This window comes from Nematolebias whitei, chromosome 8 (assembly GCF_014905685.2).
Source record: "Nematolebias whitei isolate Nwh7 chromosome 8, NemWhi1, whole genome shotgun sequence".
Lineage (NCBI taxonomy): Eukaryota > Metazoa > Chordata > Actinopteri > Cyprinodontiformes > Rivulidae > Nematolebias > Nematolebias whitei.
Window position 1 is genome coordinate 19,057,886 of NC_056505.1, and position 12,326 is coordinate 19,070,211.

General features: G+C 39.8%; 2 protein-coding genes across 2 annotated transcripts in view; one reads left to right on the top strand and one right to left on the bottom strand.

Annotated features, from left to right (window-relative positions):
- Positions 1 to 3,028, top strand: part of LOC119413328 (bri3 binding protein) — a 4,186-nt gene extending 1,158 nt beyond the window's left edge. Inside the window, exons 2-3 of the mRNA XM_037680369.1 lie at positions 1,820 to 1,922; positions 2,025 to 3,028. Of these exons, the coding sequence (XP_037536297.1) occupies positions 1,820 to 1,922; positions 2,025 to 2,446 (525 nt within the window). The 3' untranslated portion in view covers positions 2,447 to 3,028. The remainder of the gene's footprint in view (positions 1 to 1,819; positions 1,923 to 2,024) is intronic.
- A 3,215-nt stretch (positions 3,029 to 6,243) lies between these two features.
- wdr31 (WD repeat domain 31) lies at positions 6,244 to 11,952 on the bottom strand. Its single transcript, XM_037680370.1, has 9 exons — positions 11,906 to 11,952; positions 10,585 to 10,717; positions 10,321 to 10,395; positions 10,086 to 10,230; positions 9,286 to 9,386; positions 9,127 to 9,194; positions 7,322 to 7,463; positions 7,007 to 7,169; positions 6,244 to 6,734 (listed from the first exon to the last, which is right to left on the bottom strand). Exons 1-9 carry the CDS (start codon positions 11,950 to 11,952, stop codon positions 6,541 to 6,543), a joined length of 1,068 nt encoding a protein of 355 aa, XP_037536298.1. The 3' UTR covers positions 6,244 to 6,540.
- Between the last annotated feature and the right edge of the window lie 374 nt (positions 11,953 to 12,326).

Genomic DNA, 12,326 nt, shown 5'->3' on the forward strand with positions numbered 1-12,326 from the left:
TTTAAAATATCATCATTTACATTCTCATCCTTTAAAATATCATCATTTACATTATCAACATTTAAAATATCATCATTTACATTCTCATCCTTTAAAATATCATCATTTACATTATCAACGTTTAAAATATCATTTACATTCTCATCCTTTAAAATATCATCATTTACATTATCAACATTTAAAATATCATCATTTACATTCTCATCCTTTAAAATATCATTTACATTCTCAAAATGTTTTATTGTAAATAAAACTCCAGGATCTCTCAGGCTGCAGATACTTCCTGTGTGGGCGGCTGTGGCTGAGTGGTTAGAGCAGTCGTCCTCCAATGCGAGAGTTGGGGGTTCGAATCCACCAGCAGTCACATGTCGAAGTGTCCCTGGGCAAGACACTGAACCCCTTGTTGCCTCAGTGTATGAATGTGTTAAAGCTCTGATTAGTCTCTTTAGAATCCATCCATCCATCCATCCATCCATTTTCTTTATCCGCTTATTCCATTTTGGGTCACCGGGGTCGCTGGTGCCCATGTCCAGCAATCACTGTGCGAGGGGCGGGGTACACCCTGGACGGGTCGCAAGTCCATCACAGGGACACATAGAGACAAACGAGACAAACAACAATTCACTCTCTCACTCACACCTAGGGACAATTTAGAGTTACCAATCAGCCTAACATGCATGTTTTTGGTCTGGGGGAGGAAACCGGAGTACCCGGAGAAAACCCACGCATGCACGGAGAGAACATGCAAACTCCACCCAGAAAGGCCCCTGGACCGGGGTTTGAACCAAGGACCTGCTCGCTGAGAGGCAGCAGCTCTACCAGTTGCGCCACCGTGCTGCCCGTCTCTTTAGAATGATTTGTTCAATTCGCTTTGTAGATCTAGTAGAGTGCTGGATGAACGGGAAAATGAGGCACAGATAGTGTAAAGTGCTTTGAGTATCTCGCTAAGATAGAAAGGTGCTATATAAGTACAGTCCATTTACCATTTATAATATGGTCAGCTTATTTGTAAAAGTAGCCAAGCAAAGTACCATACTTAATTTCTCTGTACCAGTAGGTAGAACTTGAAAAGTGTGAACTGTAAAGACAACCAGTAGTACAGGACGGGATGCTAATTGTCCATTAGAAGTTGTGGAATAAAACCAGAGGCTTTTTGGCTTTTAATGAAAGTACTGTGATTTTTTTTTTTAATTATTAATCAGCTGCTAGCATCACAAGAGTTACAGATTTTCATTGTAAGAAAGGTTGAGTCAAGTTCAAGTTAGCAAAAAATAGTTTTTAGAAAGACTTCTTTCACTCAGTAAAGAGTGTCATTTATTAACCTAATCTGTCATGTTTAAAAATAAAAGTACTTGTATAAACACTTAAATGAGTCTGAACAAGAATCAGAACTGGTTTCTAGAAGATTTGGTTGATTTAGATTCTGAGATACGAAAAGCCCAACATTATAATTATTGATTAATTGATGGTTGGTACTTTTCAGAGAAACAATGTGAAGCTTCATGATGAAACATGATGAAAGATGAACATTAGTCTTGTTTTGACAAACTGAAACGTGTGAAGTTTTTGCTTGTTTTCTTCTTATTACTTCGTGGTTTTCACGGCTTACGTAGCTACTTTTCAGCAGGATGGAAGATGATGCAGTGACCAAAGTCAAGTTCCACCTCATGCACCACATGTGATGGAAACGACAATAACGTCCCAGAGCAGATGGGTCGTGCACGAGAGCAGCTAAACATCACTCTGACTAGGATGTCACATCTTCTCTGTCATTCTTTGTTGGTTGGGTGGTTTATAATGACACGGTTTTTTTTTTTAGTTCTTCTCCAAAGCAACGGAGCGATTCGTCCATGGAGTGGACTCTTTTATAGACGCCATCTGGAAGATCTGGTCAGATCTGCTCGATGTGATGGGCATTGATTGTAAGCCTTTAAATACTTTTCATAACGTATTCAAACATATAATCATAACTGCTTCTTGTGTTTTTGTTTTGTTTATTGTTGCATCTTTTGTTCTTCGTGCAGCTTCAAACCTCAGCCACTACTTCAGCCTCGCGTCTCTCACCAACTCCCCGGCTCGCGCCCTGCTCCTCGTCGCCGCTGTCCTGTTGGCCTACTGGTTCCTATCCATGTTCCTGGGGGGCTTCTTTTATCTGCTGCACGCTGTGTTTGGCCGCTTCTTTTGGCTCGTCAGGGTCGCTCTCTTTGCCCTGTCCTGCCTCTACATCCTGCAGAAGTTCGAGGGCGACCCCGAGCGCGCGGTGCTGCCGCTGTGCTTCATCATGGCGGTGTACTTCATGACGGGGCCCGTGGGAGCGTACTGGCGTCGGGGGGGCGGGGCTGGTTCGCTGGAAGAGAAAATCGACCACCTGGACACTCAGGTCCGGCTGCTCAACATCAGGCTGAGCCGCGTCATAGACAGCCTGGAGCGCCCCGGGGAGCAGTAGACTCACAGCTGGAAGGATGAGGTTGTTTTTTTTTTGTTTTTTGTTTTTTTGTTTTTTTTGGGGGGGGGGGGGTTAAAACAATACTGTTTCCTGCACAAAATGTCAGAAACAACAGAAGATTGATATCTTTCTTTCCCATTGGCTGAAGCACCAACAAATCTTATTCTAATTAAAAAAGCGTGTTTTATGCGTGGTGGTTTTATCCTCTCAGATAATCTGTGAAGGTCTTTTTCATAAAAGCAACTCAGATCCTCTTCTTTCTTTTTTTTAAACTCCTAAAAGTGGGTAAGTGGCTGAAACTGGTACGTTGTTATAACTACTCTGTCCAACTTTAAAGGTGGTGGATAATTGTCCGCAGTAACGTTAATTGATTCAGTAAAAATGTGTCAACGGGTTAAAGAGGTTTCTTTCGCTCAGTCACACATCCATAGTCGTGTGAGAAAGTGTGTGGCTCCAGATGTGCGAGTGGTTTTCTGTGGGGGGGGGGTCGAGCTTGAAAAGGTGCTGTTTTTAAACGTCACCGTTGAGACTCGGAAACGACACAAACGGACAGAAATATCTCAGGGACTCGGCCATCACGTCGCGAACTCATGCCTGTGTCTCCGCAGTTCAGGTGTTTTGTTGTTTTTAGTCGTGCTGCAGGTAAAGTGTGATCTCACGCCTTACATCCGGACCAACTTCTCATTTATTATTTCACTACTGTGGAATTACTGTGAAGATTTGAACTACTGCTTTGAACGTTTTATTTTGGTAAGCTGAGGTTTCTTCAGATACGAAGATGGTCCATTTACAACAGTCTATCATGATTAAAACACTGAAGGCATTCTCTTCTTTCATTCCTTTAACTGAAAAATATTGTGATTTATGCTTTTAATACATATAATGCACTGTTTTATTAAGTTTATGAACCTGTTGCATACATCCTCCACTAGGTGTTTTTAACTTGACAGAGTGAAAGATGCGTGTTAGGGATGTTGATCACATGTCTCTTACAGTTCATCATAAAGGATGAATCGGTATTTATTGTCCTCTGAAACAACCAGTGTGACGTACATAAATTATTTTCCCAGTTAATTGTAATAACTGAATTAGTCCATTTCACTTTATTCTGCCTTTTTGAAACGGCTCCTGGTATTAGTTGTCAGTCAGCTCTACATATCTGAGGTGAGCTTGTGTTGTGCAGCAGATTTGTCTTGTTTTACCAAAACATTCCTGGTTTCACTTCTATCTGAAGTGGCATGAGATTTTGTTGAATGCTTCTTTCATGCCTTTACATTTATGAGGATTTTGTTGACTGCCTTTAGGGAAAACTTATATTTTTATTGTCTTGTAACAAATTAGATGGCAATTTCTCGGATTTTAAGGGTTTTTTTTTTTTTTTTTTTTGCCTGTACTGATTTCATTTGCACTAATTACTGAAGTGTCTGCAAAAAGACACAATTACCACTCACTCCAGCGCTCTGTCTGAAATCCAGGATGTGTTTCAAATATTTTCTATAGAATTGCTTCTTTTTTTTCTGAAACGAGAGCAGCTGACTCAAGAAAGAGTCTTGTCCTGATGTGTGAACGTACAGATCCTTCTGTAGCTAGTTTCTCTGTTTCAAGACGATGGGCTGCACGTGTGTGTGTTTTATCAAAGTGACTAGTAGTTGTATTGTCGAAGGAATGGGTTATGCAGATCACCGTGAAACGTTGCAATATAATATCCAGTGTTGAGTCCAATAAACATGTCGTACTGTACAGCTGCTGGTTTGGGATCTGAGATGATGTTTGTGAAGTTTTGTGTGTCGGACTCTGAAAAAAACTGTTCAGTTGGAAGAAAATTTGAATTATAAAAGGCATTCTCTGAAAGTTATAAAGATTAGAATGTTTTTATTATGATCATTATATATACTTTAACACCGGTCAATCATTTGGATTTAAAGCTACAAGCAGATGTTTGTTCAGTGTATGAAATGATCATTTACTGTATCCTGCCTCTTTTTACAACTAGCCTGATTTATTTTTTTTACAAGTGGTGCCAATAATGTAGTTTTGTTTCTTTAAGGCAATTATGTGAACCTTCTTTATCGTTTACTCATTTCACCCATGGGACTTTTTGCAAACGTATTTCAATGTTTCTGTGCCCGAGTGACGTGGCGAGAGTCGAGTTGTTCTACCTGCTGTTGTCTCCGTTGTGTTTGAGTGTTTTTAAAGACCTGCTTTTGGGGAGTTCAGGTCCAGATTTGAATAAACGCAGCTGTATAACAACGTTTCGTTTTTCTGATGTATTCATGGTTTTGGGGAGAATTTTTCCTGTTCAGACATTTTTTTTAATGTATGAACACAAGTTGGTATATTTAGCACCCAGTTTGGACCAAAGACATTTGTAATATTTTCAGTGAAACATCTGGTTGTCACCTTAATGACCACAACCAATAAAAACATTCATCTGCATTATTTAGCTTTAGTGGCTCTGACAAATCTCAAGTGATGTCTAAAAGCCCTTTTATTTATTGGATAGAAGCCTTTTCTTCTTTTTTTTACAAAACCCAAAAAGGAAATTAATTAGTTGTGTCCAGTTGTACAACATATAGCTAATGTATACAGAAACATGTAAATGTAACAAACTTTATGCTGAACACTGATCGTTTTCTTAAAAATATACAAAAGTGCAGAAAGTCAGTCTACATCTCTGCTATAATACATTTTTCTATTACAAATGAAAAGTAAATTAGTGTGTATTTTCCTAATCTAAATTAAAGTAAATTAAAAATGAAAACACGAGTGAGAGTCCATAAAATAGATCATTCAAAATCAGGAATATAAGGTTACAATCAACCTATATTCTCCGAAAAACTGCATTAATGAGGTTATTTCTGAAGCGTTCTACAATATTTTGCTTTACTGGCAGGTATCAAACACTCGTCTTCCTGCTGTGGTTTGTTGCTTCATTTAGTTTAAGCTGACTGGGATGACATGAAACATTAAAGTTACTCTTTAAGTCTTTCAACTCTTGTCCATTTTCAGTATCTTCATAAACTACAGTGGATTTCTGACAATCATTTGTCATAAAGTAAGCAGCTGCAGTGACTTTCACACCTAATTTTGCCTTTCCATATTCATTTTAACAAACATGCAACATCTGTCAACATGAAACATCTTGGATTAGACGGATTCAAAAACAAGCTGCTTCAAAACAGAATAAAAACAATGCAGCCTGATGATGAGACATTCAAGAGCCTCAATCAAAATGATAAGTATATGCAGTATTTTTGATTTGCTAATTTCATAACTTGTAAAAGAGGAAGAAAAAAAACACCAGTTTAACTTATACAAAACACTGAATTTAATATTCTTACACCTGAGAAAGATAATTAAGCTCCGTTTTGGTACCAGAGTTTAAATTTGCTGCGTGTATTCCTGTTCCTTCAATTAAATAACACAATATTGATTAGCTAATGGACACCGAGTGAATCAGGACATTAAAGTCCAAGTAGTGTTACAAAGGTTCTGTTTCATTTTGTGGCAGTAACAGTTAAAGCAGAGCTTGTCCTCCCACTTCATGATCGCCAAGTCGCCTGTTGTCAGCTACTATCAAATACTAAACGTCTTCTAAATGCTTCATGTGACCCTGTATTCACACAGACGTTTGACAAAAGCTTTACAGCACAAAGCAAAAAGCTGTGGGTTTGGTTCACAATGATAAGTTTATAATAAATCCCAGTTTTAGGTCTAAAAATAAAACTGGATCACTTAACAGGCAACACAGCAGCTTCAGAGCAACAAGAGCTTCAAAAGCTCCAGAGTCACAGGGTGTGAGTTAAAGGTCCAAACACTTAAATCATCCAGGTCCATTTTCTGATTTGAATCTTTCCATAATAAACCTTGCTCTTTAATGGGACATGTCAATCCAGCTCGGTTTTATTTTTACCCAAAGTAACTTAGTCCAGATGAGAGGCATCGATTGGTGTCTTCTGGACAAAAAGGTGCGTCGTCCTCACATCATGCTCCGGTTGCTGCCACAACTCTTCTGACATTCCTCTGTTTGGCAAAGTCAAAGAGCCAACAACGCAGGTCACTTTCACAACTCACCAGGTTCATCTTCAGCGTCGTCAAAAACGCGCCACAACTCTAATGTCCAGGTCTCCTGAAGCGGCACCAGAACCCTGAGCCGGGTGGGAACCCTGGTCCAGTCGGATGTGATGAAGACCAGAGCTGAAGCTGGCACACAGCAAATTGGTGGAATCACTGGGAGCCAGAGAAACCAGTGGCCCAGCACCGTCTAAAGACAGCGTCCCTAAACAGACTGAAATGATTACAGAAGACAAGTTAGAGAAAAAATATGTATGAAAAATAATCACCACACATCAAATGGCACGTTTTATGCCAGAGTTTTAGAGAAAATCATTTTATGTAGAAAAATCGTGGCGTTGTAACCATTCATAGAGAGTCATAAGATGTTTTGCTGACAGTACTAAGAACCAAACACCAACAAAAACAGCATCGCTCCATTCTCACGTTCAGGCGACAAATATCTCTGAGGGCGCGTTTGTTTTATCCGTGACTTGGTGGTGTTACCTGCTGTGTTCTGATCCCAGATTTTCACCGAGCTGTCATGAGAGGACGTTGCTACCTGGGCTGTGGCACCAGGAGCCGTGGGCAGAAACATAGAGCAGGCTGTGGTCTGAACATGACCTCTGTACTCCACAACTTTACAGCCAGGTAGGCGCAGGTCCCACAGCTGACGACACAGAAACATCGCTACTCAGAACAGTGGTAACGGTGTCAAATGCTTCAGGATCGTCCGCACAAACGGTGGACAACGCTTCGTCACATTGGTCACGTATCGTCCACCGTCTATCTAAAACACACAAACACCTCCCGTGGTCTCACCGTGGCTTCACTGCCCTGGCCTCCGAAGCCGTTGCTGCTGGACACCAAGTAGTTACCATTTGGAGAAACGTCACAGTGGGTCTGGATGTACTGCTTCGCCGGAAATGTATTGGTCACCTGCCACGTACGACTGTCCCACACCCTGCACACAGTAACACACATACAGTATATTATTCTTAGTAACATAATGCAGTAAATTATCTTCACGTTGCATTGATGGCTTTTTTTTTTCCATCAGATACCAGGTTGAACAGAGCCGTCATTGTGCAGATAAAGTTTTAAAGTTAATACTTTAACTAAATGGTTCCCAACCCTGGTCCTTGAGGAACACCACACTGCTTGTTTTAGTTGTTCCTGTGCTCCAACACATCTAATTTGAATGAAAGGTTGATTAACAGGCTTCTGCCAAACTTAAGGAAGTAATTAAACCACTGAATCAGGTGTGATGGAGCAGAGAAACAACTAAAACATGCAGGACGGTGTTCCTCAAGGACCAGGGTTGGGAACCATTGCGATTTATTTACGGCGAGAAGACCAACCCAATACAATCTAGTGAATGCACCCATTTTTATATCAAAAAAGGTGATTATTGTTTGCTTAGATGATAGCTATGAGAGTTCTTTATATTGCCATACATTCCATACACCTTGTGTTTGAATACAAGATGTATGATTCTCATTAGTAGATTATGATCCATCTTTTTACTTAAAAGAAATACTGTGTGTTCAGGTCCTGTCCCAAGACTTAAAACTTGTTTTTTCTAGTTTTCTGATTGATTACAGGGTAGATGAAGTTTATTTGGCCTTTTTAAAAAAAAACAGCAGTAACACATTTCAATAGGTTGATGTTCAAGTTATTTTCCTGTCTATATGCAGTCAAAATAGTGGAAGTCTAGTTCACGAGTCTTGGTGGGAAAAAGAAACTTCTGCAGAGTAAAAAGTAGGTGAAGCACTTTGGCTTCCAGTTCACACAAGCCAGTCAAATGAGACTTGAACTCATCCTTTTAGTTAAAGCATATGAGGCCAAGATGGGGTAAATGGACTGTACTTATATAGTGCCTTTCTATCTTATTTCAAGATACTCAAAGTGCTTTACACTACAATCTGTGTCCTCACTAGATCTCTACAAAGCTAATTGAACAAATCATTCTAATGAGACTAATCAGTGCTTTTTAGATCACATTCATACACTGATGGGACACACATCAGAGGCTATGAGGGGTTCAGTGTCTTGCCCAGGGACACTTCGACATGTGACTGCTGGTGGATTTGAACCCCCAGCTCTCGCATTGGAGGACGACTGCTCTAACCACTCAGCCACAGCCACCCATAGGGTAGAGGCAGGGCAGCTGACTCCCAGCCATTCCCACATGTCGTGTTGTCTCTGAGCAAGACACCCAATCCCCAATTGCTCCCCGGGCACCTGCCCACTGCTCCACCTGCGTGTATCCCAGGTGTCATGGGTTAAAAGCATAGAACTAATTTCACCATTGTACGGGAAACATACAATGATGACAATCTCAGACTTCCCTTCTTTGACTGATTACACTCAGACTGTTAACTAAAATCCTTTTCTGTCAGATGACGAAGAATCTGCAGTTTACTGCTGCTGCCTCCTCTTTTCCAGCAACTTGCCTAACTAGGACCACATTGCATTTTGTTTGTAACAGCACCACAACCTTAAGATGCTTATGGCAATTACTAATTTTCCAGTAAAGTCAAAAACTAAACTAAATGCATCGTTTTACTACGTGGAAATATTAATATCGAACATCGATATCAGCAGTAAGAACTGACTTTCTGTACCTTATGGTTTTGTCCTCTGAGGTTTGGACTATAGAGGAACTGGCTGGCACCCAACAAACATGAGTCACCTGAGTCACAAACACACAAGTGAACAATTCAAACCAATTCAAACACAAAATGGACAAGCTGGATTTAATAGCATGAACTGATTTCTCTCACCAGGTTTCTAGAGACGTTGTGTCTCTGTTCACATTTTGCAGATTCTATATCCCACAGGCACATCCAGTTATCACGGGAGCCGGTGCAAAGCTTTCTCCCATCTATAAACCAATATTTTAAAAACTATGAAACATTTGCCTCATTTTATTATTCTGTAACAGATTATCTTCATGAAAGACATCACATTTAGTCCAACACCTATAAATCAGTTCCAAATAGCATGTTATTTGTTTGTAAGTGGAAAAATGCCGAAATAATAACCATTAAGCTACACTGGGAGCAAATATTAATCACTACTTATTGTTATTTATATTTACTTGCATGAGATGATCAGTTTGGACATATTATTTTTGTAAAATCACATCTCAAGTTACAGTAGATCTATAGCCGTGATGAAAACCATCTGCACCTAATATCTTGGTTTATTATTGCACAGAGTGGCTGTAAGGAGGTTATTTAACTAAGTGTAAATTTGATTTTGAGCACTGCAGAAGGCAAAAATGGCCATGTTATGTTTTAAAGTGCTTTTATCCAAAATCCAACATCTAAGCCACAGTACAAAGAATTAAAATGATGTGTAGCTATAAATAAATGTTTTTTTTTTGTAATGCAGCGCTACAGACAGGGATAAATATGATGCTACATGCACAGATATAAAAGTATATGTTTGTAGCTCTTTGAGTCTTACAAAGCTAAAAAAAAAAAAATACAGATGAAAAAACAACTACCAGAAAAAACAAGTTAAATATTTACTAATCGCTGAGTAGACTCTTTGTGAGAGAGTGTTTTAGTGTGCGCACCAGGGCTGATAGCTAGTCCATTGACCACCAATTCATGTCCGCAAAACTCCTGAATGGGTTCATCTCCCTGGTTCAGGTCCCACATCAGAACGGACTTGTCCCGAGAGGCACTGAAGATCCATGTGCTGCCAGGATAACAAATCACCTGGTGGATAAACAGAGGCAGGCTTCAGGGGAGGAAAGACCAGCGAGAAATGTGTAACGCCTTTATCAGTGCACACAGTATTGACTTTACCTTGGTAACCTCTCTGTTGTGACCCAGGAAGGACTGACACATCTGGCCTTGTTTCCAATCATACACCACTACAGCCTACAGGGTGGACGATACAAGATGCTAACCTGTGAGCTTCGACTGTTTCCAAAACGCTGTACACAATTTAACTTGTGACTTGCAAACTTTTTGAAACGATCAGACAAGAATGGTGGGATAAATAATATTCATTAACGTGGGTTAATTTTGGATTTATGAATCAATTACTTAATATTCATGAATATTTACCTGGTCACTCCCACCAGAAACACACAGATCTGGGCTGAGGTTGGTCACAGTGTTGATGGAGCCCTGATGGGCAGGTTCATACTGTAGCACCTGGCTGTCCAAAGGACTATCAGCCTTCTCACCCTGAGACGCTCTGCACAAAACAGCCAAACGGGACAAATCATTTCAAATTCTAAATCAAATCGCTGTCTTATTTTACATGTTTTGATTTTAGCTGGAAATAAATGATTTAAATTTTGAAATAGTTTCTCCGAAACATTCATCGATTGTCTTCATTCATAAGCTGCATTTGTATATTTTAAGAATAAGATGAATAAAATCCCACAAGAAGCAGATCATTACAAAATAATTCAGTTCAAAGTTCTGTTAATCTCAGAAGCTAGTCTGAGGGCGGCTGTGGCTGAGTGGTTAGAGCAGTCGTCCTCCAATGCAAGAGTTGGGGGTTCGAATCCACCAGCAGTCACATGCCGAAGTGTCCCTGAGCAAGACACTGAACCCCTCATTTCCTCCAATGTGTGTCCCATTGGTGTATGAATGTGATAAAGCTCTGATTAGTCTCTTTAGAATGATTTGTTCAATTAACTTTGTAGAGATCTAGTAGAGTGCTGTATGAATGGGTAAATGAGGCACAGACTGTAGTGTAAAGTGCTTTGAGTATCTTGATCAGATAGAAAGGTGCTATATAAGTACAGTCCATTTACCATTTAGTCTGGAAGCTGCAAGCCAACATCTTTCATACAGCTTTGTTGTCGTCATTTTTTTTTTTTAGACTTTATGTAAATCTGGGCCAGAACACAAAATACTGTTATATGTCAAACAAAGTAATTGTTGCTTTGAGTACAAGTCTTCTCACCAATAAAATTTGACATTTCACACACACACATGTTTATATGTCTATCCTTTTTCGGGCATTGCATTGATTTCCATTCATTTCTGTAGCCTTCCCCTGACCTTTAAACCTAATCTAAAAATGATTTTCCACTGTATTCAGGACTGGGCTTCGGAAGTATAAGTTCTGAAAACACATTTCATGCGTTGGAGCCTTTTAGGTCACAGCTCGGTTTTTAAATGGGTTAACAAATCTAAGCAAGTCTCAACTCACTAGAAGCAAAGAATAATTAAAGACCTAGCAAGCCTTAAAGGAACTGATATTGCCTGCTGCCTTTCATGGCTGTTTTAAATTGGGATCATCTTACGTTGAGAAATGATGGAGTTGTAGCCATTTTGAAAAACAATGAGCATTCAAACTTGTTTTTATACCTATAAAAGTTGTGAGATTTAGTCCAAATAGTGAAACAAACACATCACTGTTCTGGCTTACCTGTAGAGCTCAGACCTCTTACGAAACTTGCTCTGAAGTTTGCCCATGTCTGCCTATAGTAATCTGCAGCCACACTGGTGAAACAGACACATAACCATGAAACTGGGACAAATGCAACAATGCTTGCATCATATCTACATGTAATTCACTAAAAGATGAACGTGGAGATGAATGTTTGTAATGTTTACTGGCCTATAAAAACAATTTTGTTTATTGCAGAAGCCCACATAAATCACGGCTGTATGGGGCGCCGTGTTCATTACATCACCACAGTGAGATTAAACCATTAGCACTGTCGCAGTTAAGCTCCGCCCTCCTCGTTATTCCGGCGAACTCTTCCACCGAGACAGGAAGGAGAGCGCTCAAATCCTATTAGCGCCGCATCATTACAAGGACTTAGTCACTCGATAACACCTTGTTA

Bases quoted from the DNA above. Each gene is read 5' to 3' on its own strand.
- wdr31 (XM_037680370.1), bottom strand. From the start codon at position 11,952: ATGGGCAAACTTCAGAGCAAGTTTCGTAAGAGGTCTGAGCTCTACAG. The intron at 9,195-9,285 runs GTGAGAGAAATC...TTTGTGACTCAG, and splicing joins ACAACGTCTCTAGAAACCTG to GTGACTCATGTTTGTTGGGT. The intron at 7,464-9,126 runs GTACAGAAAGTC...TACTGTGTGCAG, and splicing joins TCAGAGGACAAAACCATAAG to GGTGTGGGACAGTCGTACGT.